The 21,119-nt window shown below is 45.4% G+C and overlaps 4 protein-coding genes across 4 annotated transcripts; all 4 read right to left on the bottom strand.

Moving 5' to 3' along the window:
• Positions 1-3: 3 nt before the first annotated feature.
• Positions 4-2,962, bottom strand: tbl2 (transducin beta like 2). Its single transcript, XM_083909902.1, has 7 exons — positions 2,797-2,962; positions 2,048-2,169; positions 1,472-1,656; positions 1,197-1,348; positions 934-1,060; positions 667-819; positions 4-577 (listed from the first exon to the last, which is right to left on the bottom strand). The coding sequence occupies exons 1-7, from the start codon at positions 2,921-2,923 to the stop codon at positions 118-120; spliced, it is 1,326 nt and encodes a 441-aa protein (XP_083766028.1). The 5' UTR covers positions 2,924-2,962; the 3' UTR covers positions 4-117.
• A 2,224-nt stretch (positions 2,963-5,186) lies between these two features.
• Positions 5,187-10,586, bottom strand: pom121 (POM121 transmembrane nucleoporin; the record flags this gene model as incomplete). The annotated part of the gene is made up of 13 exons (XM_083909889.1): positions 5,187-5,287; positions 5,476-5,574; positions 5,677-7,203; positions 7,303-7,575; positions 7,712-7,811; positions 7,915-8,036; positions 8,124-8,203; positions 8,290-8,378; positions 8,469-8,640; positions 8,746-8,826; positions 8,933-9,082; positions 9,200-9,409; positions 10,015-10,586. 13 exons carry the CDS (start codon positions 10,584-10,586, stop codon positions 5,187-5,189), a joined length of 3,576 nt encoding a protein of 1,191 aa, XP_083766015.1.
• Positions 10,587-11,259: 673 nt separating this feature from the next.
• LOC310944645 (G protein-activated inward rectifier potassium channel 3-like) lies at positions 11,260-13,014 on the bottom strand (the record flags this gene model as incomplete). The annotated part of the gene is made up of 3 exons (XM_083910451.1): positions 11,260-11,462; positions 11,534-12,734; positions 12,826-13,014. The coding sequence occupies 3 exons, from the start codon at positions 13,012-13,014 to the stop codon at positions 11,260-11,262; spliced, it is 1,593 nt and encodes a 530-aa protein (XP_083766577.1).
• Positions 13,015-15,200: 2,186 nt separating this feature from the next.
• On the bottom strand, positions 15,201-20,802 carry zw10 (zw10 kinetochore protein). The gene is made up of 16 exons (XM_083909893.1): positions 20,643-20,802; positions 19,968-20,102; positions 19,778-19,879; positions 19,226-19,303; positions 18,953-19,112; positions 18,629-18,781; positions 18,334-18,531; positions 18,046-18,182; positions 17,772-17,954; positions 17,439-17,662; positions 17,217-17,288; positions 16,940-17,109; positions 16,731-16,861; positions 15,800-15,931; positions 15,512-15,714; positions 15,201-15,412 (listed from the first exon to the last, which is right to left on the bottom strand). The coding sequence occupies exons 1-16, from the start codon at positions 20,745-20,747 to the stop codon at positions 15,292-15,294; spliced, it is 2,304 nt and encodes a 767-aa protein (XP_083766019.1). The 5' UTR covers positions 20,748-20,802; the 3' UTR covers positions 15,201-15,291.
• Between the last annotated feature and the right edge of the window lie 317 nt (positions 20,803-21,119).

The raw sequence follows: 21,119 nt of genomic DNA, 5'->3' as shown, positions 1-21,119 counted from the left end.
ATGCTATCTCCTTTCCTCTCTGACCAGAGCATGTAGGAAGTGTTGAGGCTGTGAAAAAGAAAATCACATTCAGTCAGTATTACAATCAGAGTGCATCTTTTTTTTTTTAGTGCTTGTTTAATCCACAGAAGCAGCAAGCACAGCGTCCAGGGAACTCTGAGCCTCTTTTATCTGCTGCGCCAGTCTCTGCTTCATGGCTTCATTCTGGGCTTTCTTCAGCATGTCCTTCATGTCCACGATGGCTGCGCGGTATCCCGGGGTGTTGTGGAACACTCTGATGGCTTTGTCGCCGCTGCTCACCAAGAAGCGTCCGTTAATGTCAAATTTGAGGTCACTGATCTCCTCGCTGTGGATGCCGTGCATTTCCTCCTCCAGCTGGCCACTCGCTGCACTGTACAGAGCCACGTTGGCGCCGTCACTGATGGCCACCACACGGCCATCTGGAGACAAGGCCGCCAGGCTCCCTTCAGATGATACACAGGGGACAGTCTTCAGGAGGTAGGGATCCTGCTGCTTCTTGTACTCCACATTCGTGTTCCACAGCTTCCATGTGCCGTCTTTGGAGACAGTCACCATTCTGACAAATACATGAAAAATTAAAGTTAATACACTGCGCATTAAAAACAGTTTCAGTCAGCCTATCATCACTTCAGAGGACTTTGTTACCTGTGAGAGTCGTTAGAGAAGGCGAATGAGTGAACCCCAGCAGAGTGGCCCTTCAGATCAAAAGCTCGCACCACCTCTTTGAACTCTCCTCCTTTCCCGAAGCAAACCTCCCACACCTTCACGTCAGGAGTGAAGCCGCACGACGCCACAAACCTGAGGACAGAAACAAACGACACACACACTTGTATCTCTACCTCAGCTAGAGTAACAACGTCTTTAAAAGGGAAAAGAGGAAGGTTTGCAGAGAGAGGAGTGAGGGGGACTGACCTGCCACATGGAGAAATGGAAGCATAGGAATTAGTCATCTGGTTGGTGTTGATAGAGGCCAGTATCTCTCCTTTCAGATCCCAGATGTGGATGCATGTGTCTGTTGATGCAGTCATGATAAACTTGCCTGCAAAGAGGAGGAAACAGAATCAGCACTGCATGTATTTCTGTCAGGTGTCAAAGCAGAAGAACTTTTTTATCTGGTCTAAAAAAGAAAACAAACAACTACAAATTCATTGCATACACTCTGTATACTTGTATACCTGTCTCTGCGATGCCGATGTTGAGAATGGGAGCCTTGTGTTTCTGTGGGAAGTCCTCAGCAGCAGCTTTGAAGCTGAAAGTACCGTCTTCCTTCTTGATCATCTTGAAGATGCGAATGGAATCTCCATTGGCCAACCAGGTGATAAAGGCCCTGCAGTGAAAATGTGACAGTTAGTATAGGAGGCGGTGGAGTTAATTATGTGGCTGAATCAAAAAAAATCGACATCACTGGTGTCTGGTGTGCAAGTCGTGAAAGTACTAAAGAGGGAGAGACCTAGAGTCTGGGCTGAAGCGGACCATAGTGGCATGATCCAGCTCAACGTTGGCCCTCAGACACTTGTGCTCACGGTCCAGGAAGTCCTTGGTGCTCCAGATCCTGACAGTGCGATCATCAGCGCAGGACGCCAGGTATTTGCCATTACTGCTGAAATCGATGCACGTCACATTCCCACCATGGGCCTGAAACGAGCAGGGACACAAATACACAAACTCAAAAACAAATTATTTCAAGGTGCATTATGTAATAAATCTAAAGCAACTGGTCATAAAATCCTCCTAATATGTCACAGAGACTCAGGAATAATGTTCATAAAACAAACAACAGTAAAGCCAAAATATCTGCATTCCAAAAAATATTTTGCAGACTGCAAATCATGTTTATGTTTTGAAATCATGTTTTGGCATCACGTGGTGCCACCTACCGCCGTCTACCAATCAACTGTTTTTGGCCACATTCTTACATATGACGCCTTTAAACACTCTTTGAGAGAAATGTTTGTAATATTTTGATATATGGATATCTTAGAAAATAGAAAAGTCAGATACAGTCGGTGTGTGTCTTCCAGTTTACCTTCAGTGAGGCTGCCAGCAGAGGATGGCTGAAAGCGTGCTGTGCAGCTTTATCCTTGCGGTTGCGCAGCTTCTCCTGCTTTTGCTTCTTGGGTGCAGCTCCTTTCACAACACCACCTTCAGCTGAGCGACAAACAAGAGTTCAAAGGAGCACGTTATTCATGTATACAGTTAGAGTAACACACTCCAGAAAACTCCCATGTTACAGTTGCTCTAAGTCCAGTTATTATTAGGTCTTTGAAGCTGTGAGGATTTCCATTAATTTTCCCATTTCAAAAAGGTTTTGTAAGGAGGCATTAAAATACATGAGCTCGAGTCAGGAAGCTTACCTTATATATCACATAGTGGAATTATAGTTATCTAACAGTGTTAATAGTGAAACATGCTTTTATTTTGAAAGGCTCGTAGGTACTCATGATATACTTTAAACCAAATATGAAATACGTCAATACGATTTAGAAAACAAAAGATCCTTTCATTAACAGGCAATGAATGGTCATAAAAGCCTCCGTGCCATTGGTCAGTCAGTGTGACATCTCGTCATTGGTGGACGGAAGCTGACAAGTCTCCAAAGTTGCTCCAGTTTCAATGTGTTGCCGTTTGAATGAGATACTGATGCTTTGACGCCGTCACCGCAGTGACGTGCAGCGGTGGAACTGTAGTCCGAGCGTCGGACAGACACCGGCGAGCGAGTCCGGTGACTCACCGCGGCTAACGGCTAGCTCAGTGGACAGCTAGCTCGCCTCTTACCGGTAAACTCCGCCGCCTGCTCCGCTTCTTCTCGTATTTCTTCCTTGCGCTTGCTCACAGCCAACGCCACCAGGACGACGAGTGCGCCCAGTATCAGGGTCAGTGCAACAAGAGCGAACGCCTCCATGTCAAACGCTTTCTGCCACGTACTTCAGTAACCCCTCTCTCTACTATGGTTACAGCTAAAGCTACTATCGAGCAGTATAAAGTGACACGATACACAAGGGGGTGCGCATGCGTACAACTCTTGGTCTCGGTTATTTTGACAAATTAGATGAGCGCCTCCCACAGGACTGGAGTGGAACTGCAACAAATAAGTCTGGTTCATAATTAAACCCACAGATGTTATTAAAATCTTAGTTATTAAAGTGAACCTTATTATTATTATTATTATTATTATTATTAATAATAATAATAACTTTTGTTAAAAGGACACTTCACCAAAAAATAGTTTTTTTTTAAAACTAATTTTCAGAGATAAACGTGAGCAGCAAACAGCTGCCCAGAGACACATCTCAACAGAAGTAGTGATTAAACAAAATAAAAAATAGACTTCAAAGTCACTTCCTTCAAAGAAAATAAAAGTCATATGCTGCTGCAAAACGTGAAGACTGGACGTTGATGTAGTTTTCACTGCAGGTAGTGTGTAGGTTAGGTTTACGGCTCAGTTTAGATAAATGAAAAAACTGGTTATTGAAAAAGATTATTTAAATCCATTATTTCAAAAACATTTAATATTAATCTGGACAAAACTGTGTACTTAAAAATTAAAGGAGTACAAAGCAAACTTGTCATCACCATCAACTGCCATTACCCGTTTCCCACTGGCTGAAAAAGAGCGGAAACCACAAAGCTGCAGAACAAACACGTCCAGTGTGCGCGCTCATTGCTGATGCAGCATCTCCACTCACGGTCACTGCAGCGGTGTGTGCACGCCGTCTCACGAGAGGAAAGCAAATGAGTGAGACCTCAAAGGGCTGAATGTGTTCTTGCCGGAACGTCCGTATCCAAAATTCACTTTTATTCACTCAAAAATCAACCATGAAATAAAACTTCCATCAACTACTGCTCACATTACACAAGAGATCGTTGCTCTACAAGGAAAATATTTCAGATAAAATTACTGACATCAGTGGGCTTGTATTTTCTGACAGAATTTGTCACCTCATTGTGCAAATAAGAGTCGTTCAAGACAACAGAAATCCCTGCATCATCGTGAGAATTATTGGCATGTAAAGGGTTCCGGTAGTTGTTCTTTTATGACAGCGACAATCCTGAAATGGGGAGAATGTGTTGTTTTGCACGTGTAAAAAAAGAAAAGAAAAAAGAAGTCATATTTATTAAGATACACCTGTATTAACAGCAGTGAAAAGTAAAGCTGCATCGATCGATGCGTTACTTTTCAAAGACTAAGAATTCAGTGCCTGGGAGTAAAGAGAGGTAGTCTGGCGAAAACAAACATCTCAAAATTGAAAGATGGGGGGTAAAGGTCACATGATGTTTTCACAGGCGTGGAGTTGAATTGGCTTTGGTTTGACAGCAAAAATCAATAGTAGTCAATCACAAACCCATACTGACTTATTAGTTACATCAGTGTTGGCAATCACTACCAAAACAAGGTCGTCCAAAGGACTCCAGGAATGCTTGCAATGACAAAAGAGTATGAAACAAGAACACAAAAAGGTCTTCACTAACTACATTAAGACATTTACTAAGTTGCCCTTAAGTGCAGACACACACACACACACACATTCATTTACAGGGTCCGAGAGCCAATTAAAAAAATAATTTAAAATGCACACGCCTCATAACTTTACATTTACGCTGCAGTGTTGTGTAATGTTCCTGACTCAGCCGTGCATTTCACTCTACTCAGATTCATTGACAGAATGTACTCAAATATCCATGTAAAAAAAAAGAAAAAAAAAAGAAAAAAGGTTTGAGCCGAGGCTCCGTGTCTTTGTCTGACTCAACTTTCTCCTCACGATGAACCAATGGGTGTGTCCTCATACTGTAAAAAGGAAAAAGAACTTTGGATATGCTTTTGTTTGGAATCAGACGACTCAACGCTCTTTCATCTTGCTTCAAGTACTGTACATTGTTCTGGATTCTAAACTTTTCACTGCTACATTCCCCTCACAGGGTCGGGTAGTCGTCCAGGCAGCATGAACTCGGCAAGCTGGTGTGCTCTTTCTAACTCCTCTGCAAACACAACGTTCTGGGCCAGCACATCCCATTCAATGAGAGGGAGACGGGGGGGGGGGAGAGCTGAGGGCAGGGTGGTGGCCTGATCGGGGATGTGGAGCTTTGAACAGAGCAGTTTTAGCCCAGTTAGCCGTAGCAGCAACAGCTGAAGTCCCCTGAAAGCGATGATGGACACATGGCGAAGGCTACTTCTTCCTATTGTGTTGTCTCCGTGCCTGCAGCCTCTGCCGTGCTCCGGATGGCTTTGATCCAGCACCGATGGAGAAGGAGGGAGTCGCAGGGGACCCTGATAAAAAGAAAAACAGGGTACATGTTGTAAATATAACACAACTTCATGACACTCTGACCACAACACACGTACACACACTACACACACTGTGTTTAACTGAGAAAGTACTTGCAGCATAGTTGAAATTGTTTTTGTGGTAAAATGTCAGCAGGACACAAGCATAACCCCAATAAAGTACCACCTACCGAATGGAACAGCATTGAAGCCTTGGACAGGAGTTCCAGGACTTCCAAAGGGAATCGGACCAACAGCAGCACTCTGCCCAAAAGATGGGGTCGATGTCCCTGCAGAGGAAACCGCACATCACATGGTTAATCTACACAAACAAGGCTAAAACCCCCCTGTATTTAGATTTAAAAGACATAAGAGAAACTCATATTCCTTACCAAAAGCTGGTTTGTCAGCAGCAGCAGCAGCTCCAAAGTTGAAGTTTCCCATATGTGGCGCAGGATTATTGGAGACGGGTGTTCCAAACTGAGGGCACGCCATACCACCACCACCACCACCGAAGTTAAATCCACTGGGTGCGGGCTGAGGGCCAGAGGGAGCTGGCTGAGGAGCGGCGCTACCAAACGTGAACGCGGCAGAGGAGGAGTTCTGAGTCTGGGCTGCCGCACCAAAGCTAGGTTGTGCTGAAGGTGCAGCCGGGGGAGCGGCTGAGTTACCGAAAGCAAAACCAGTGGAAGCAGCTCCAAATGTTGGTTTAGCCGGGGTCCCAAACATAGCTGCAGTTGTGGCAGCAGGAGCTCCAAAATTAAAAGGAGTTGGGGCAGGGGTCGAGGCAGGCGTGGACGATGCTGCACCGCTCCCAAAGTTGAAAGGTTTCGGTTGTGCTGCCGAGGAGCCAAAGGTCGGCTGCGTTGCTGCTGGCGCTTCAAACGATGGCTTTCCGAATGCGAAAGTGGGCTGAGTGGTGGCTGTCGCAGTGGTGGGGGCAGAACTTGTCATGGCAAAGCCCCCAAATGAAACAGTGGTTGAGTTCTGGCTGGGCGCTGCTGGTTGACCAAAGGCAAAAACCTTCTTGTTGGCAGCTTGAGGGTCAGGCTGCGTGACACCAAAAGAAAACGTACCATTGCTGGAGGTTGTGGTAGCAGCAGCAGGCATGGCAGGTGCAGCAGCAGAAGCAGCAGCAGCAACAGCGGCGGCAGCAGCAGCAGTAGCAGCAGTCGTGGTGGTGGTAGCAGCTCCAAACTGAAATGTGCTCCCTGTGTTAGGGGCCTGCACCGGGGCTGAGCTGGTACTTGTTGTGGATGGTGCGGACCAGTTTCCAAAGAAGGACTTCACACCCTGCTGTGCTGCAGGCTGTGCGGTGGTGGTCGTGGTGAGGGAGCTATTGGAGGTTGTTCCAGTGAGGGTGCCGGTCAAGTTGGGGAACACAGATGAGGCCGCTGTGGTGGTGCTTGACGGAGCACCAAACATTGAGGATGCACTACTTGAGGACACAACAGGTGCTGGGTTGGTAGTTGAGAGGGACGCAGGTTGTCCAAAAACAGCCCCTGCACTGACGGCTCCAAAAATGGGCTTGAAATCTTGGACAGGAGGTTTGGTGTCTGGAGCTGATGTCACTGAGGGGGCAGTGGTGGTGACAGGAAAGATGGGTTTGAACCCTGAAGCCAGCAGAGGGTTTGGGTTACTGACTGACACGGAGCTGCTGGCTGGTGCAGTCATAACAGTGACTGGGGCAGAAGTTATGGATGCAGGGAGGGTGCTGCTCTGGCTGGTCAATCCAAAAAGGCCTGCTCCTGCTACAGGTGGGGTGCTGCTGGAAGACTTAAAGACCTGATCGAGAACCTGAGTAAAGGCGGCAGTGGAGGGCTGAGACTGGGTGCTGGGAGGTGGCTGTGGCGAATCCAATCCAGGGGTGGGTTTCAGGTTTAAGCCACTGGGTTGCACTGGTGTGGTCGATGCCGGCACTACAGAAAAAAGAAAGTCATTTATTAAGGTTATGTGTTTTGCAGAAGACTTCAGAACCTCCCTCGCACACACACACACATTCAGTGAAGTGATCATACCTGTGGTTGTGCTGGCAGCAGATGTGGAGCTTGCAGGAATGCGGGTCTTCATCTTCAGAGCCTCCAGCAGTGGGTTGGAGGCTGTGGCTGCTGCTGTACTCACGCAGATGCTCGGGCTGGGATCCAGGTTGATGACTGGGGTGGCAGCAATGGACGCTGTCGTCAGAGGAGATGCTAAAAGGCTGCTCAGGGTGGTTTTGGGGGTGGTGAAGCTGGTAGACGAGCCAGGCTGAGTGGAAACAGGAGGAGAGATGGTCTTCTCTGGCTCTGGTGCTGAAGAAGAATAAATTGACAGGATGGGGTTTTTATACAGTCAGACTGGTCAGGATTAAAAGTTGCAGGGAGCAGCAGCAGCGTGTTTACTCAAATGAATTAAAACCGATTCATTTGTGTAGCTCCATCAACTCACCAGGCGTCTCCAATACTTTCTGGATCTTGCTAATCGCAGCCTTTTTCTCTTCATCCAAGTCTTTCACAGTGATGCTGTAACCAAGCTCCAACGGTGGAGGCTGCCAATCAATCAGCACAGAGAGCGACACGGTGACATTTAGAACACATGAGTATAAAAACGAAGGTTTCTAGAAATGAGAAGTCTGGAGGTGTCGCACTTACCAGAGAAAACTGATCATCCCGGTTGCTCGACACCAACTGGATCTTCCTTTTCCTCTTCCCACCACTACCAATCGAGTCTGTCGACGTAGTGACGGCAATCTTGGGGACTGGAGTCGATTTGGCTGCAACAACATCATATAATGATGAATCTGAATAAATAACAAATTACAGCATCTAAGTCTGCACAATGATTTCTATACACGACTTACAAGTAACAGGTGTCTTGACGGAGGCCGCCTGGTCTGACCTCCCTGAGGAGGCTGAGCTGGGAGACCGCCCGTTATCCTCTCTGATAATGAAAGCACAAAGTTAAACGTGTGAAGGTGGATTAAATGTAGATGATTTAGCCCGGCAGAAAAACCAGTGTCCATTTACCTCGGCTTTTTGGAGATTCCCTCTGGAGTCTGAGCTCGAGATGATCCAGGGCTGGAGAGAGGGGAGCTGTGTGCTGATGTTCTTTTCCACTGTGAAGACAAACGCGGAGCTCGTTTTAATTCAACTGCACATAACCTCTGCGAGGCCACGTGTGCTGTTGAACAGCAGGCAGGTGTTACCTGGCTATAGCCTTGTGAAGAACTGTAGGAGCTGAGGATGGCATTTCTCATGGATCCTGGGGTTCCCCTCGGGGCGTGGATCACACTACCAGAGCTAATGGAGGAGGTTCGAGATCTCTTCATGATCGACTCCTCTGCCAGGGAGGTCATCCCTCTTTTCAGACTTCCTGGCCTGGAGAAAAACAAGAAGCATTCATTCATACGTGCATGCTATTCTTCATATAATGCTTTGGGCTTTTCATTATCCTTGGCACTCAAAGACAAGAGCTGAACTCACTTTGGGACCAACTGTGATGGGGCCCCATTGGGCAAAAGAGGCTCAAACGCAGAGTGAGCACTTCCACTGCTGTCATTGCGCCTGGGGAAATCAAAACAGATTAGTAAGATATCTTTGTATATTGGCCAACAAACAACCGAGGTCTGCAAAGCATATAAATATACACATAGAGGCTTCATCCTGGTACCTTCGCTTGCTTCTCTGCTCAGACGTGAAGCTTCTATCCTCGTCCTCCACTTCTCTCTTGCGGCTTTCTTTCAACACCCTGAGGACACTTTCTCTGGAGCAGGGATCTGCAGGGGCCCTGGGGAGCCCAGCGCAGCCCAGATGGTCAAAGCTTAAAAAACAGACAAATTCAGCATCATTTAATTTACAAATTAAGCTGTTGAAAATGTATGATTACAACAAGAACCCTCAAGTAAAAATAAATGTCTGTCAGCATCCATGTACTCACCTGGGGGTGTTGTGGTGGATGGGCCTGGCGATCTTCACAGTGACAGGACTGTGAGCAGCCGATGAGTTCAGTGGACTGAGGATGTTCTTCTTTCTGAAGCCATCCCACCTGACAGGAGGCAGGATTCCCACAGAAGACATACCCGGCTGCTGCAGGGGGTAGTGGCGCTGGGGTGTTATGGTGAACCTGCCCACTGTGCCAGGAGGCTCCCTACCAGAGAAATAACAACACTATGATGCAAAATGTACCACAAGTTTAAAACACACATAGATTCAGGTCATTTGAGGCCACATTAGTGACTTCAATTAATGACTCAGCCACAAACCCGTTTCACTGCTGTTTTTTTACATACGCTTATTCATGAAACTGATATTTAATTCTACATTTCCATTCATCACAATGCATTGTTTTTTTTACTACACAGACTAGACCGTGCAAAAAGCAGGTATCTCTAAGTGTTTATCTGTTGCTGTGAAGCATGATAAAGTACATTTAGATTTTACCAAGAGATATATTCATTTACATACAGCAAAGAGACTCAAATTAAGCTGATCTATTACATTATGTTGAAACTGTCACGTGTGCAAGTCTGCAACTGTAAACAACCCTCGAGTATGATGCAAGTTAAATTATTCAAAAACTGAGAATGCAACAAAGACGAAAGAGACTAAGCTTTCATATGTTGTGACGTTACAACGCGTTCAAAGGTTTAATGGTCAATAATCGACACCCACTAAACCGGGCGAGTTTTTTAAACAACGTCACCGCCTCCTAACGGCGCACGTTGCTACAGCGTGGTGTGATTACAAACATACCCGGCGAATGACAGCCTCCGGTTGGGAGTGCACACGGCATGGTTGGGTCTGGAAAGCTTCTCCCGCAACTGCTCTCGGGGATTTCTGCCTGCCCTCGGCCTCACGAACTCCGCCGTCGGGCTTTCGGGTTTCCCGATGTAGCTCCCCATGAGAAAATCCCGAGGACTAAACAAAAACGAGTCACTTGCCAAGGATTCCTTGCGGTAAATCCCAGTTTCGGCGGGCCTTTGTCTGTAGCGTCCCCCGGTTTCCCGGTGCTCGGCTCTGTCGCCGCTACTCTTCGTTTTCCCCCGTGTGGCCACCGGCACGCCGGCCACCCCCCAACCCAGCAACCGCCGCCCGAGCGCAGCAGGGTCCCTCAGTCCAGCCCGCGGATTGAGGCCTAACCTGGCGGGAAGCGGTTCTCCGCTGTGGCAAAAACACACAAAACAAAAACCGGCGAGAATTAAAGTGACATAAAAAAGGGCGGGTACGTAATAAAGAGCCAGAAAAACTAAGCCTAGAGACGAGATAAGAGCTAAACGTTTCTCTCTAGGTGACATGGCGGCAGCGCGCCGCCGGAGGATTCTCATATCCCGTCATGCTGCGCGCTTCTGATGCTTCTTCTTCTTCTTCTTTGGAGTCTTTGGACGCTGCAGTGTTAGCGCCACCTAGTGGACTGGAATGTGTGGCACAAGATAACAGAGAGTAACCAAGGGGTACTGAAATATTCTACTCAAGTAAAAATACCACTATTTTGATAATGTTTTAAGTGCAAGTGCAAGTCAAATATGTATTCAAGTTAAAGTAAAACATGAATATTTTGTAATTAAAGGCAAACCTTTACAAAATAAAGTGCTGACACAAACGCTTCAACTTCCTCACCTGTATTTGAATTATTTTTTTTAGTAACAAATGTGGTTTTAAAACGTAGTGAAGTACAGTACTTGTAGTGAAAGTAAAATTACAAATTGAAGTCCAAAATAGAGCTGCAACTTATTTTTACTACTATTTACATTTGCAAACCCACCCCATATGAACATAAAATAAGGTTGTTTTACCACTTTATTTTGCTTTTTCCATGTGCCCATAAGAGACCAAAGACAAGTGTGATGAGCAGGGTGTTTATTTTCATTGAAAAAGAAAGTTATAGATACACTGGGAATAATATTGTTTAAAATATAAGTGTCAAACTTAAACAGGAAATGTTATACACAATCTTATTCATTTTAAGTCACTCAAGACAGACGCAAAAAAGCAATTAGTTTAGCCACAAAACAAAGCATCCTCTTCCTTTATTGAGCTCCTGTCTTTAGCGCTGAGTTGTGGCATGAGTATCTCGAAGGTTTTGTCAAACGCACTGCAGTCGACGCGAAACGCCCCTTTCTCCAGGGAAATGCACGATTCAAAGCGGTGGCCCCACAGAACCTCGTCCTCTGTGTAGGAAGTCCTCGCCTGACAGGTCATACCTGCAACACAAAAAGCAAATATCACTACATTGCCGAGTTGCAAAGTTGTTTTTAAAAACACTTGCACAAACCCGATGCTTCCACGATGCCCTCCAGAATGACAATGATCTCAAAGGTTTCTCTCTTCAGACGCTCAGCTCCAACTTCCCAGAAGGGGCTGTTTTCATTAATGACGTGGGTAATGGTCTGGGGTTCCACCAGGAGAAGCCGGTCTCCCCCAGTGTCGTAGCCCAGATTGATCTCCGACTGCTCCAGTGGGATGAACTCGCCCTCCTTGGTCTGCCTGGACTTGATCAGCTTGGCCCGGATCTTGGCGTCCACCATGTGGCTCTCCCTGAGGTCACCGATGCGGAAGAGCATGCACAGTTTCTCGTCGCGCTCGCATACGACACAGTGCTTACTGAAGATCAGCGTCTGAGCTCTCTGCTGCGGCCGGGAGATCTTGACAAACATGCAGCCCACCATCAGGGCGTCGATAATGGAGCCAAGGATGGACTGGATCATGAGGAGCACCGTGCCTTCACAGCAGTTGGCCGTCACCATCCTGGAGCCGTAGCCAATGGTCCTCTGGCTCTCCAATGACAGCAGCAGCGCTGACAGAAAACTGTCCACGTTCACAAAGCACGCCAGCCACAGAGGGTCTTTCACGTGTGCAATGTCATCGCGCAGCCACGCACCGAAGAAATAGATCCCACCAAAGGTCACCCACGTGAGAATGTAGCCCATGGTGAAAACGAGAAGGAACCAGCGATACTTGAGGTCCACTAATGTCGTGAAAATGTCTGAGAGGAAGCGACTCTTGTCCGTTATAGGTCCCAGATTGACCCTGCACTTGCCATCCTTGGTGACATAGCGCTGACGCTGATGGCAGACTGTGACATGCGACGACTGCTCATCGCCCAGCAGCTTCCAGCGCTTCTTGTGACTCTTTGCCCCGTTTTGTTTCTCAGGCGCGGAGGCTGGAATGTTGCTGCCGCTGCTCGTGGAGCCTCTGGAGTGCCATCTGGAGCTAAAGCGCTTCAGGTGTCTGCTGCGGTGTGAGCGCTCGGGCACCACCGTCTCCTCTGCTTGGGTCGTTTGCTGTAGAGGTGGCTCCGTCTTGAAGAAAGTCAGAGCCTGAGAGGTTGGACTGCAGGGACTCTGGGTTTTGGAGGAAGAAGCCTCCTGGAACGGTGGGGGTGATGATGAGCAGTTGGCAGAGTTTACGCGGCTGAGGATGAGAGGCGGCCTTTTTGTGATCATCATGGAGCTGAAGGTGGATTTAAGAGCACCCTGAAATGAAAGCAAGGTCAAAGATCAAGTACAAAGATCTACACCTGACCACTAACTACCATCATCTGTCATCAGATTTGCATTGACTCACAGTGATGGATACAGGCGGTGCAGACTCTGGCTGTGGTCTGGGCAGGTAGGCCAGCAGATGCTTGGCAGTGAGAGTCTGTGCCGGGGGGACGGAGTTCCTGCGAGGCTCCACCCTGACGGTGGCCCTGATGGAGCTGCTGCACTGGAGGTTCTGCTGCGTCTCTCTGCTGTACATCACAGTGGAGCTCATAGCTGAGGTCGTCCAGTTCTATTGGAGAAATGACACCGGATTTACTCGGATCAGATTGTTTTCCATCAATGAAGGTGATTTCCTTCAGTGCAATGCATCCAATTTCTTTGTTCCCATTTAAAAAGAGAATAAAAAAGCATCTATCCGTGTCCCGGCTGTGATGAAGTGGTCTGAAGTGGTCTGAAGTGGACCGATCGGTGTCTGTGGTCTGCAGCAACTTATTACACATGAAGGGATTATCACTAATCCTCAAACCTGATCTGTGAAACACCAAGGAACACGATGGATTTGCAAAGATTATAGACTGTTTGGTTAGAAAAGGCTTAAGGATTTTCATTGTCCGGACCAATGTGGACAAATTTACTATTTAAACTAGAGTGGTGATAGTCGACGACTACTAATGCTCCGCGCTGAGTCCATGCGCCCACATTTTTATGCCAATTTTAAGGCAAAATTTGCATAGGCAATGAAGGCCACTTTGGACATGTGATGTGCAGCTGTGACCTTGAAAAGTACGTCAAGGTCACAGATCTTCGAGCTTATTCAAGATACTTGTAAGAGGCATCCACAGTGCCAGTTTGGCAGCAATACAATAAATATTTGTCAAGTTATCACGTTGACAAGGTTGAAAAGTGCCGGTTTTTGGCTATTTTCCAAGTTTCAAGTGCAGCTGTGACCTTGAAAAGTAGGTCAAGGTCTCAAGGTCAAGGATCTTCGAACTTGTCCAAGATACTTGTAAGAGGCATGGACAGTGCCAGTTTGACATCAATATGTCGAATATTTGCCAAGTTATCGTGTTGACAAGCTCGTAAAGTGCCGTTTACACATTTCTCACATTTCCCCGCAAAAAAAACGCGTAAAAAATAAACGAAAAATTCAAAAAAAGGTTTTTGGACAAAACGAAAAAAAAGGCTGGAGATATTCACCCACTAAACAATCCTGCAAAATGTGAAGGACGTACGCGCACAGGAAGGTATTCATTTTAGTCCAGACGGAACGGTGCGAACGCTATATGCTCCGCGTCGCTCGTCGATTGCGGAGCATAAAAATGTCACTGCATTTACTCAATGACAACATTCACACACAAAAAAACCCCAGAACTGATAATCTCTCTCAAATTAAAGTAGACTAAAGGCTCATCAGATTCTATTCTGGATCTCAATTTAAATATAACTTTGTTCTCTGGTTTCACATCTGTGTTGTTGAAATGTTGCCCCCCCCAAACATCATATATTCTATTTATTATTACATTAACATTTGATTCATCTTTGAACTCTGGGAAAGCAATTTTCTGAAAACAATAAATCAACTAATAATCCAAATAATAGAAAATTCAGTCAGCAGAGTAACTCATAGTAACAGTTTTTTTTAAAGAAATTTAAAGAAAAGATAAATTTGATGAAATACTCACGTACCTCTTGCACCCGATAAATCCAGCTGCTGCCAGAGTTTGAAGTTTGTGAAGTCATCAAGTTTTAAACCATGTAAAACGGACACATGGAAGTGATGCAGCAGCTGCTAGGCAACTGCACAGCTGTTAGGCTCCGCCCCCCCCCCCCCCCCGAATTATGAGGAGCAAATTCTGATAACGTGCAGCACACAAAACACTGTGTCACCGTTAGTGTCGTCACACCAGGGCAGATTATTACAGAAAAAATCAAAAGCTGTGTCTCTATACATACAGAAGAATAGGAGACGCAGGTTTCTGTGCCAGAACTAATTAATGTACATTTCTCTCAGTCAACATCAGCACATGAACTCCAACAAAGTTAACCCTGAACACAACATCACATGTCAACAGATGGCAAAGCCACTGGTTACACACACACACACACACACACTGGGATGCCTCTGTCACGTTAAACCCTCAGAGTTATACGACTTGAGCCTGCACAACGCTGATGTAAAGAAGCCCCCACGTAATCTCTGCAGGACTGATTGCAGACAACAATATCCCACAGATTGATTACATACAGATTATAGACGGGGCCAAACTCTTCAGACCAGCATCCGTGTCGTAGGACACAGATTTAAGGACATTACATATGCTGTTAAGACCTGGTGTAATAACCTGTTATTCTGCTGTGGCGTAATTGTAAAGAAAGCATTTCTTCAGTATCGGTAAATATCACCAAGTGGCCGACGTTAAAGGAATAGTGTATATATTTAATGTACATAACAGGAGAATGGAAATGAACAAAGACATGATTGATATTTTTCCCTCCCAAGAGGAAAACGTGCTGTGGTTTCTTTGTGGCGTTCATTAGCTGTGATTATTTATTTGATTTTGGTCAGAGCTACGGCTCTCCTCTCTGTGTTCTGAAACAAGGCTCGGATCAGATTCTTCACCTCCGAACTGGAGAACTCCAACGCCAGTGGACCTTTGCCATCAGCCCACCTGTGGAGAGGAATCAGAGGAAAATATAAATCAGTCAGGATGTCTGTAGGGAAAAACACCAATCTTATACAAATATCAGTTTATTTTCACCCGTCTCACCTGTCCACGATCTCCTGCAGGTTGGCCCGCAGCACAATGACCAGCTCTTTGAAGGTGCCCCACTTCTTCACGTACAGCGGCACCTCCTCTTGATATTTCTTGTTCTTGTTTTCCTCGGCCAGAGGGATGAAGACCAGTGGACCTTCCTCGATGATGGTTTGACACAGAGTGTGTAGGTGCTCTCCGTCCTCAGAGGAAATGTCCTGTCCAAATAAAATCCTCGTTGATCAGGAACTTCTTTAACGATACAACTGAACTTCCTGCCACAGAACGAATAAAAAGACAAACCTCGAGCATCATGATTTTGGAGATGACCTCCGTGATGGCCGTGTTGAGGAGGTTGCCCATGGCTTTACAATAGATGCTGACTGGTAGCACGTCCTGCCACACTGTACCCAACTGTTTCAACTGATGGATCACCTGCAGTCAAACAAACAGATTCAATGTATTTGTCTAGTTATCATTAAAGCGGACCTAGACCGGAAGTTCCAATTAACGCTATTTTTTAGTGTGTATCTGCGTCATTAACTTGTTTAAGAAGCCCTGAAGGTTCTAAACAAGCAGTTTAGCCACTGCTGAGAACGCTGTGTTTTATTGTAATCTCGGGCTCAGCGAGATCTCTGAAAAAACCTGGTCCGGTTACGTAAACAGCGGTTCTCCGGAGCAGCCGATCGTCCTGCTCCGGACACATCCGGTTGCGTACATTGAACCGCAGAAGAAGAATAACGTCTGTTGTGGAGGTGTTTCACGAGCGACAGTGTCTTCTGACTCTGGGTCTGACTCCGGGTCAAAGTCATAAAAGAGACTGCGGCGGGGAGTCATGACAAAACTATTTTTAAACATTGTTAAAAAAATGTTTTGATAATGAGGAGCAGTGCATCCAGAGGGGGGAGCTGTGCTTCTGAGAGCTGGTGTGCAAATATGTCACTTCCGGGTATTGGCCAATCAGAAGACAGTTGGGAAGGCTCTACGCTGGCTGGCCAATAACAACACACTTCTCGGGCAAGATTTCTGTCTGAATCAGCGTGGCTGACGAGAGCTTCAATAAGAACAGATTTTTATCGGCTCATTTCGAGCAACTAGGAGGTTTTGGACCATAAAAACAAGTTAATGTATGCAAGTAGACCTCCATAACTAACATATATGTGCAACAGGACCACTCTATTGGAGCTTTAACGCACAGATAAATAAAATACAAAAATCTACAGTTTCCTCTCACCTGTCTGACGGCTTTGCTCGCTGCGATGTAATTATCTTCATCGTCCAGGTTGCAGAAGTTGTGAGCCGTTGAAAGTCTCTCCAACAGTTCAGCTCTCTGCACGTTCAGCTGTGCTAAGAAGCACTGGGCACCTGAGGGAATAAGGTTAATACCATGAAAGAGAGAATGTAGAATGCAGTGGTGACTGAAATACTCCAGCGTTTGCTTACCAAGTTTCCTGAAACCCGGCACCATGTCCACGAATGTTGCGACGCCCCCGCTGAGTGGCTGAGGCAGGTGACCTCTGAAATGGTGGCCCAGTGTGAGCAGGTGGTGAGCCAGGTACATGCAGTTGTTGTGCTGGATTGCAGCGAGGTGAGGGAACTTGAGCAGGTTCTCCCTGAATAAAAGCAGCAAAGAAACCAGGAAAGAACCGTTTACACCTTCAGAGGTAACGTGTGGGGTTTGTGTCCGTGATATTATTGTGTGATGTGGAAACAGCCTTACTTGTGATATGTTGGTACGACATCGTAGAACAACTGGAAAACGTTTCTCACGGTGAAGAAGAGTTGTAAAGCACTGGAAAAAAAGTAAAACACTCATTTACTGATGAATCCTTCTTGGCTTCTAAATGTGGCCAGAGCCATTCCATCGTGCTTTGTGCTACCAGGCATCTCATTATGTAAGACGGTACAATGGACAGTGGGGTCTTTGAGCGCCCTAACGTACCATTGTGTGGAGCTTCCAACGGCCTCACACAGCGTGTTGAGTGCCAGCTCCATCAGCTGCTGCACTGACTCACTGATGCGGCAGGCCGGGAGACACAGACTCCACGCAGACAGCTGCTTTGTGTTCTCCATCACGACCTCCTCCTGCGTGGTCCCCTGCTTCGGCTTCACCCCTGCACTGGGAACAGGTAGCTTGGGGAGAGGGAGCTTGGAGTCTGGGGTGATCTAACAAAAGGAGAATATACAAACGTATAGATGAATCAGTTGCTCACTAAAACAGGGGGGGAGAGACTACATTAAATCTGAGGACAATATTTCTTTCAACCAGACATACTTTTACAGTGACGTGCATCTTGGAGGTCATGAGTTTGCGGGCTGCCACGATAACGTCTTTGCATTTCTTGCTGGCAAAGTGACAGTTGACGTCCCTGGCATACTTGAGCAGGTCTGTAGAATTGCCCTGTAGATAGCCCATCTCCTTCAAAGACTTCTCAAACTCTTCTGTTTCCTTGATCACCTTCAATATGTAGAAGAAAGGATTTTTAGTTGTACAGTATCATTTTTTTAAGTAAGTAATTGCTTTATACAAACTGCTGTCAGGTCCATACAGTGTTGTATTTCTCCAGCTGACTGCTGTTGGTGGGTATGGAATATAGCAGACACTCATGGATGATGCACTGGGAGAGTTCCTCCCAAATCAGCTCTCCTAAGATCGTCGAGAGCTTTTGGTCTCCAATGGACACATCTGAAAAATAACATACACGTTATTCTTCATAATAGATGGGGTTAGCGTTAATTAGGATAAATCCTGTTAAGGTTATATTTATAAAGCTTCTATCCTTGTGACTATTTCGAAATAAATGTGAAAGTGAAATCACATCAGACGTATATTGTACCTAGCAGTTGTGAGTGCAGCGTCTTGAGCACCAGGAGCAGTTTGTTGTAAACCTGTGAGGGTGTGGGTCGATCCTCGTGGCTCGCCTTCAAACACTCCAGGGCCAGGACGGTGCCCTCATTCTGCTGCTCTGTGACCTTCACTGACAGCGACTGGTGGATGACCAACGGCTTCAACATGTTCTTCAACAGTACTTGACCTGAGCGGCAGAACCAAACAGGTTTTTACTTCACATTCAGATGATGTCCCAGTGAAGGCCTGCGTAACGAACAATGAGTCGTTTCTGCTGTTCTTACTGAAGAGTTTGATCTTGTGCTGAAGGTCTCCCTGGACGGCCAGTGCTTGCAGGACACAGCACAACAAAGCAGCTGGTTTTGGTTCACCGTCTTTACTGCAAGGATGGCACAGGTTCAGCTCCACCTTCAGAAAAGACTTCACACCTGCAGGCTCTGGCGATACAGACAAAAAATAAACAGAGCTGTGATGGGTTTCATAAATATACAGCACAAGAATGGCTGACAAGTAAAAGAACAGCTGACAAAAGTTTTGTGGAAATTCTAAGAGCCACTGGATTAGCTTGAATCACATACACCTACACTTAAGTAGAGAAGAGATTTTACCTTTCGGGGACGGTAATCTCCAGATGACGAGGCGCTTCCATTCGTCTCCCAGGTGGTAAATTAAGTTTTCCCTCTGCACCGTCAGCTCAGAGCTGAGAGTACTGATCAGTGGGAGATGGGACGTCTTCCAGTACTTCAATGAATTGACACTGACTCTTGCCTGAAAAAAAAAAAGTAATACCCATAAATAAGTACATTCTCCTCCCGGTAATTGACCTTATTTTAAAACTTAATGTCCCCATTTTGCGTGAACGTTAAGGAAGCAGCTCTTACTCTTTCCAGGAGGTTGGCAGCATCAACATACTTCTTCTCCAGTAAAGCTCTGCTGAAGTCCTCCATTGCATTATGAAACTGATCCACAAGAAATGGCAGACAAACATGTTGAAATATGTATGCATAAACCTAATTAAATTATTAATTACACAGTTTTACACATTTCTTAAGATAAGATAAAATAAGATAGTCCTTTATTAGTCCCGCAGTGGGGAAATTTCCAGTGTTACAGCAGCAAGATAATAAAGACAAGGATAATAAATAATAAACATGCATTACCAAAAAGAAATACAATATATAAAGATATTAACACTGACTATAAAAATAGGTTTAAAATTGAATGTAGAATGTACATTATAACCAGTCTGCAGAATATACACAGTATGCACATGGTATTTACCGTACAAGGAAACAAGGTTGAGCTATTAAATAAGGATATTAAATAAGGATATGGATATTGCACTGATGAGAAAACTACAGTATAAAAAACTTTACAGTATGAAAAATGACAATATATTGCGCTTGACTTCATAAACTGCATGTATGACGTACCTCTTTTAAGTGTCCTAACATTGCTATGATGATGGTATTTTTCTCCAGCTGCTGCTTCAGCTTTGCATATTCGGTCACAGCTGAGTGAACATTGTGCTGTACCTGTGTTCAAAAACAAACACCAAATATATAGGATTTAAAAAAAAAAAAAAATTACAAAGCTGTAAACGTGATTTTGATTCATACATACCTCATTCTCAATGCAATTCTTTAGGGCATCCATTTCTTTGGAGACCTCGTCAACCTGAACCATTAGTTCCTCAGACCCTCCAAGACTCGGTAGGAATTCACCATATCTCTTCTTTAACATGTCACATACCTCTTCCTGTTGGGGGAATACATTATTTTGATTAAATCTCAGAACACGTTCTGAAGTTTGTGTTTGTGAATTGAGAGTGAATGTAATCACGATGATTCCAAAAGAACTAGAAAAAATTGTGTGTGAACTGGTGAGTTGTTACCATAGATTTGATGTAAAATAGATACAATCATTATAATGATTCGGCCAATCGGTTTAACTCTGGTCTGAATACACATACAAGTTCTTTATAATAAGTTTTTTGCTCATTAAAAATGATTCATTTAATGATTCCACTGTTCTGTGGTAATAGAAATGAGCCACGTAGCTATAGTTACATGACTCCACGTATGGTTAGCTATCAGCCCCGTAAACATTAAATAAATGCATTTAACGAGCTTTAATCCTGCTGGATAGTTCGCTTTATTTATTTTTTGCAATAGGGCCGTAGAGTTTATACATTTTCGGCTTGTGTCTCAAAAGCCAGGTGAAGTTTAGCGCGAACAGCTAACGCTAACTCAAAACTTTATTCCGCGCTGCTAATGCTACGTCAGCTAACCCGCTCACCTTCGTGTCTTCCACCTTACGCGACATCTTGCTGATTTTACCAGACAGGTCGTCCTTCTCCAGTTTGCCGGAGCTGGCGAGCACTTCGGTCACAAACGACGCCATGGTGAAGGCGTCGTTTGTGACAATAATGTCACAAAAGTGTGCGACAGAGCAACACTAGCACAACAACCCAACACCCGCCAGGTGCTGTGATTGGTCCGCCTCGCCCGGATTTTTCTTCGTTGTTTTGATTACGGCACACACTACGTTCATGGTACGTTACCGCCCCCAACAGGTAGGGCGGCTCGGTTGTCTTTTTCTTATTAGATCCAGCCAGCAGAACATTCTTCTCCTTTTTCCTGTGCATCTATATATAGAGAGAGAATCGATAGAATAATCTATTATGAAAATAATTGTTAGTTGCAGCCCTAAAATCCATATGTATATGTACATATAATAGTATGAGAGAACCGTGTTGCAATATACTCCAGGTCA

The sequence above is a fragment of the Microchirus variegatus genome (assembly GCF_963457635.1).
Source record: "Microchirus variegatus genome assembly, chromosome: 2".
Classification (NCBI taxonomy): domain Eukaryota; kingdom Metazoa; phylum Chordata; class Actinopteri; order Pleuronectiformes; family Soleidae; genus Microchirus; species Microchirus variegatus.
The sequence above is the reverse complement of the archived record's forward strand: the minus strand, read 5'-3'. Positions and strand labels throughout refer to the sequence as shown.

Bases quoted from the DNA above. Each gene is read 5' to 3' on its own strand.
- tbl2 (XM_083909902.1), bottom strand. From the start codon at position 2,923: ATGGAGGCGTTCGCTCTTGTTGCACTGACCCTGATACTGGGCGCACTC. The intron at 1,657-2,047 runs GTAAACTGGAAG...TGCTCGTTTCAG, and splicing joins TGCTGGCAGCCTCACTGAAG to GCCCATGGTGGGAATGTGAC. The intron at 1,349-1,471 runs GTCTCTCCCTCT...TTTTCACTGCAG, and splicing joins CGCTTCAGCCCAGACTCTAG to GGCCTTTATCACCTGGTTGG.
- zw10 (XM_083909893.1), bottom strand. From the start codon at position 20,747: ATGGCGTCGTTTGTGACCGAAGTGCTCGCCAGCTCCGGCAAACTGGAG. The intron at 17,663-17,771 runs GTATGTCTGGTT...TCCTTTTGTTAG, and splicing joins AGATGCACGTCACTGTAAAA to ATCACCCCAGACTCCAAGCT. The intron at 17,110-17,216 runs GTAAGGCTGTTT...GCTTTTATTCAG, and splicing joins GTCGTACCAACATATCACAA to GGAGAACCTGCTCAAGTTCC.